Source organism: Coloeus monedula, assembly GCF_965178545.1.
Source record: "Coloeus monedula genome assembly, chromosome: 9".
NCBI lineage: Eukaryota > Metazoa > Chordata > Aves > Passeriformes > Corvidae > Coloeus > Coloeus monedula.
In genome coordinates, this window is record NC_138789.1 from 948,316 (window position 1) to 954,315 (window position 6,000).

The window sequence follows — 6,000 nt, forward strand, 5'->3', positions numbered from 1 at the left end:
CTTTGCACTACCTACGTACTGGAACTCTTTTCCACTGGAGCCAAGGTTTCCTAATTGTTATTGAGACAGTTGTCTAACTGCCTCTTGTGCGGCAACTCGCTTTTATTGCTCTTTTACTGGCTTTTTCACATTATCTTCCCTCTCAATCAATAAGGTACTTAGGCAGCCCACAAATTATTCCATCAGTTTACCACTTCAAAATCAATGATTTTTTTTTTAACAGTATTCATTCAGCTGTCACAGAGACATGTCTGCAGCCTGCACTGTATCCATTTTGTAAGAGCTTTCTCATACTTTGAAAAAGCAACTGGCAGCATATCCATGCCCAGCCCAAGAGGTACTACCCACCACCAGGAAACCTCACACACTTTTGCATCCTCAAGAGCTTGGCCCTACTGCATCACTCTGGTGGTCTTCACATTAACACTGAAACCCAGATGAAGATTTTACACCTCTCTGTTATGGCAGGACTAAACCCAGGAAGAGTAAGGAAGTGGCCAGGAAAATAAAAATAAGCTTAAGGGTCAAAGGTACTTTTCCTCCAGGGTACCTAAGTTTTTGGCAAATTTACTTATTTCTACAACCTTTAGCAAGAATGATCAGAAAAAGACAGCACTCAAAGCAAGAAAGTGCTACTGGAAAAGCAGATATGTGTGCCTGGGGAAACAAACATTAACAAAGAAGTGCAGCTGTGTAAAGAAACATTGAAAAAGAAATTAATTATTTCCTTCCCAAAGGACTGAATACTGATGATTTTGCTCAATTGTTCAGAATTCTACACACAAGATATTTCATATTGATTTACAGTAAATTAAACCTGGTATGAAGAGCTAGATACCTTAAAAGGAAAAAGGTAAGAGCAAAGATGTTTCTTTTAGGGGACTGAAAAAACAGCAAAATGATGCTTAGTAGTAGAAACTGAAAATACAGGCACAGCCTCATAACTGTAATGTGAAAGGCTTAATTACTACTGTCGGTGAGTAGAACTCTACCCCACTTTGAGGAATAACATGAAAGCAGGAAAAAAACTGGATTTGAATACAGATTTTCATCTAAGCAAGATTTATTTCCTAAGTAGGTAACATTTAGAACACAAGGAGTCAAAGTCATCTGCATATGAGAGAAGAAGGATCAGATGGTGGAGCAAAAGGATTACGACATGTGGTACAAGACAAGGCACCTCTGTACATTGTGCTGTCAAAGTGAGTGACAGCAGCTCCACAGAGACTGACTGATCTATTCTGCTGCCCAGCAGCACCCACCTCTGGTAAATAGTAGAGCCATTCAACAAACTCATTCTGGCCTGAATACATAATTCCACTCGACTTCATGTCCCTAGCCCCACATTCCCCAAGTACTTAGATTTACTCTATGTACAGGAATCATAAGATAAAACTGGAAGGATAGCCAGCCCCAAAAAACATCTTCCCGCGGAAAGTAGGTGATTCACTGCCCAGCTGCTCGTGACAACAGTGCAAGGAAGAGGCCCAAACCACATGACTTGAGCCTCAGTCAGGAATAAATCCCATAATTAATTATGATCCCTAGCCAAGAAGAATTTAATGTGTAAGTACCACTTCATAATCCAGCTGCTTTAAATTTCCAGTGTTCTCATTAAAATCAATTTAGCCATTAATAATTAACTGAAATAGTTATTAATGATTACAACCAGAACAAACTAAAGGGGAATATTTTGTGACATGTATTACCCCATATCAACAATCTCCCCAGGATAACTCCTCATGAATCTCATCATTTGAATTAGAAATGCAGTAAGAGCTTAGCAATCTTTCTAGTAACATACTCGAATCACTTAGAGGGACCATCTGTTATCCTCACCTCTGCTGGGAGTAAAAACAACACAAAACAATCACCCAGTGTTTTGGTTAAACATCTCATTATTCTGCGCGCCAAAAAGAAGAAAACCAGAAAAGCTTCCTAGAGCAAGAATTAACAGAGTTAAGAACCAAAATGCCTCCAAAAAACCACAAGTACAGATCAAGTATAGTCTTGCAACTAAAATAGGCATGTCATAACTAAGCTGCATTGCGTAGACTAAAGAATCTTTGGTCTATGCTACATAGAAGAGTAGGAAAAATACCTGGACAGCAGAGCTCCAAAAGATCCCTTAAGTTCAAACAGAATAGAGACAATGAAGAACTAAAGAACAGGATTGTTTTTAAAACCCATGGATGACAGAAGTTAGGCAAAAGAAGTACAAAAATGGAGAAGCAGAGGAAAAGGAGATTCACACACAAAGTAATTAGAATCCCTGGACTTGCTTACCGCATATTCCTCTGGTGTAACCTTTAGAACATCAAATACCACTGCATCAAAGCTCTTCTTCAGTTCAGCTGAACCCTTGTCGCTCAAGGACTCGGAGCTGCTACTCTTCTGCAGAAACAAACAAAAACACTGAGGCTATTTTGGACCTGTCCTCTGCTTTTTGTCTTCTCTTTTTCACACTCCCAAAAGCAAAATTTCTGTCCAAACGTCATCGTTAACAGACTTTTTCTATCGGGTAAATTATCAATTCAAAGTCAGTCACAGAACACACTTTGTCCTGACACAGACTGCAAAAAATCAGACCCTCAAAGTGACTTCTGGATTTCCATGGAATTCCTTCTAGCTGAAGGAGGGCAGGGTTAGATGGGATATTGGGAAGGACTTCTTCCCTGTGAGGGTGGTGAGGCCCTGGCACAGGGTGCCCAGAGCAGCTGTGGCTGCCCCTGGATCCCTGCAAGTGTTCAAGGCCAGGTTGAACAGAGCTTGGAGCAGCCTGGGATGGTAGAAGGTGTCCCAGCCCACGGCAGGGGTGTTGGAACAAGATGAGTTTTAACATCCCTTCCAATCCAAGTAATCCCATGATTTCAAACAAGTTCCTCAAAACACAACAGTTATATTTCAGTGCATAATTAAATTCCATTTTTGTTGACAGGAAAGGTAATAACAACAACTGTATCAGCAACAATAATACAGTCACACTGAATTTCAAACAGAAAAAATATCACTGTGGTAAGGAAAAAGACAAGGTCTGCCCCAAAGGAATAGTTATCAGTTCTCTTCCTCTTTCTCTTAAAAACATGAAAGCTTACAAAAATTACACTGAGCCACACATGTCCCTGTTGAAGACATTTAGCATAAGGAATTTTTGTGTTGTTTTTAAATTACAGTAATCCACATTTGCAAAAAACCCCAGGTCCTAGGATATTCTTCTATTTAAATTTATCTACAAAAAGACTTTGCTTCCCTGCAAAATACAAATGTGGTTCAAAAAATTAACACTTTATATTGATTTCATGTTTCATATACGGTTTTCACATTAAAGCAATACATTTGTGTTATGAGCAACCACTTCCTCTAGCACAGAGAGGCAGACCTAGATTCTATTCATTCATTCCTGAAGGAATGGCCTGAAGCTGGGTCAGGGGAGGTTTGGGTTGGGTATCAGGGAAAGGTTCTTCCCCCAGAGGGTGCTGGGCACTGCCCAGGCTCCCCAGGGAATGGGCACAGCCCCGAGGCCACCAGAGCTCCAGGAGCGTTTGGCCAACGCTCCCAGGGACGCACAGGGTGGGGTTGCTGGGGTGGCCAGTGGGCCAACACTGTCAAGGCCCTTTCTGACACTCTGTCATTTTCCTGCTAATGATGTTCAAAGTTTTCAAGACTGTGGACATGGGTCCTTGAGAATTCAGCCAGTTGAAATAAACTCTTGTCCATCTTCAAGCACTTTTGTTATAAGGACACATTATAAAGAAAATGTTTATTTAATAATGGATGCCCACTTTTAATTAGATTCTGACAGTAGAATCTCTCTAGAGATCTGCCTTTGAAAACACCAGCAAAAACTCCAAACCAGACAGGCATCTTCAGTAACCAATATGCTTACAGAAACATTTCAGTTACAAGTCCTTTTTCGTACTTCTTAGTCAAGATAGAAAAAAAAAAAATACCACTTGCTTAAATTTATGTAATTTTGCCAAAATATATTTTACTCAATTTTATCAGACATCGTATAAACATTCAAGACTATTTTGCTGAGTAAAAAAGTTGCTTTCCTCCAAGAAAATTTTTCAGGTGCATGCCGAAAAATAGTCAATGATGCATGAAACAATTATAAGGGGAGTACAAGAATCTATATAAAAACAAACAAAGGTCTTTGGAGACTGATGCCAGCTTTCTTGACAATATTTGTGAAATTGTGCTGGAGATACTTGGTTCCTTTTGGTAACACAAGACTCCAATTTTCCTTTCACCTTGTTTGTGGAACTCCCCATTTCCATATGCAAGTGCATGCCACACACAGCTGCTATCAAAACTCATCTGTAAATATGCAAATAAACGAAACATCCTTGGTACAGTCCAGAGATTCGAGGAAGGAAGCAACTACCTGTGACAAAGGGAACAACTTTGTTCCACTGCTACTGTGTCAGATTGCTCCTCAGTACACACGAACACACACATACAAGTACCTGTCAAAGAAAAGAACATTTCCCACTGCCCCTGCCAACCCAGCTTCATGTGCTAAGAGCATCTATTCTTGTTAAAACTTGAAAAGAAACGCTTCCTTGTCTAGATGTGGTGGAAGAGAACATGGAAAAAAGCAGCTTTGGCTATGGCAAGACTGTAAAGGCAAGCTCATGCTCTATTGTGGTAGGCCATGTTCAGGACTTTACATTTTAGTCACACTAAGAGGGGTGTATGAAACCAATGCACAGAACAAGAATCTGTTGGACAAGACCTGTTAAAAGAAAAACTTACATTTTAGTGCACTTAAGGTAAAAACTGAGTACTCAGTTACCCAGGGAGGTTTTCAGTCCTTACCTCTGAAGCAGTAGCTGCAATATTAACACTGCTGGACTGTCCGTTCATTAGGTCCATACTGCCCACACCATTAATCTTCGGCCCTACATTTACAGCAGCAGCATCATCTCCAAGGCAACCGAATAACCATTCCTACAAGGAGCAAAAAGGTATCAGAAACCACTTTCTTCACGGCATTTAATCAAGATTCAGAGCCTAAAATCCTCAACAAAAATAAAGGACTTCCAAAATGGCTACACCATTCTGAGGTCCAGATTTCAGATTCTAACATGTAGTTTAGAATTACCTACTTAAAACCAACATACACAACTGAAGGTTCCATTAAAATTCAACAGTTACTGGCAGTACTGACTTACCACATTCTTTTCCCCTACTATTTTCTCTATACCAGGAATCAATATGTAAACAAAGTGAGGTCTGCAACATCAGCTCACAGATGATGTTTTTCCTTTTATTACCAACTTTTAAAAGTATATTCCAGATGTTAACTCTACTAGATAACTTTAACAAGGTATTATCCAATCAATTCCTATCTTACATGACTCTTCACCAGCTTCAAGTGAAAATTATCACATTGAAAGCAATTAAAAGTACAAGTGGAATTTATACTTTTCTCCACAAATGACCCAAATTATTGCTTAGTTAAAAAAAAACCCAAACAAACAGAAAAACACACAAAGGAAAACTCCACACACTAACTTCTCATGCATCCTTGCAAGAATACTATGACTTTTCATTCTGCAGAGAAAAGGCTGCAAAGAAATGGAAACCTTTGGCATCTACTATAAAAACAGTGAGACGACCCAACCCCAAAGTGCTAGAGTATAAAAACTGGTTGGTGCTTAAATTAATGAGCTGCTAGTGCCCTCTAGTGTGAAAACTATTATAAATCAGCTTCCATGTATCTATGTCTATAGCAGGTGTGATTGCTTCCAAAGTTGCTGCTGTTTATTAAATTCACTTTTGGTTTGTAGTTTAACTCAGAGCTATTGCATGGTCTGAAAATAAATGGAGAAGGGAAGTGACAGGCAACTGGGTAATTCCACATGACAAAATGGTATTACAGCAGCTCATACTTAAGGCCTCTAAGGAATGAAATAAAATAATCCAAAAAGCTGTATCTGCAAGGGATCTAAACCAAGCACGTCAGACAGACAAGCCCAGAAGGCAAGAAACTGC

At 39.5% G+C, this 6,000-nt stretch overlaps 1 protein-coding gene across 4 annotated transcripts in view; it reads right to left on the minus strand.

Moving 5' to 3' along the window:
- RALGPS2 (Ral GEF with PH domain and SH3 binding motif 2) overlaps positions 1–4,949 on the minus strand; it is a gene marked incomplete at its 5' end in the record, with an annotated part of 86,533 nt that extends 81,584 nt beyond the window's left edge. For 3 of the 4 annotated variants that reach the window (XM_082286956.1, XM_082286955.1, XM_082286953.1), the window contains 2 exons: positions 2,287–2,394; positions 4,822–4,949. In XM_082286956.1, the coding sequence (XP_082143082.1) occupies positions 2,287–2,394; positions 4,822–4,878 (165 nt within the window). Of the gene's footprint in view, positions 1–2,286; positions 2,416–4,821 lie in introns of all 4 variants that reach the window. The other variant, XM_082286954.1, reaches the window with a different exon arrangement.
- Between the last annotated feature and the right edge of the window lie 1,051 nt (positions 4,950–6,000).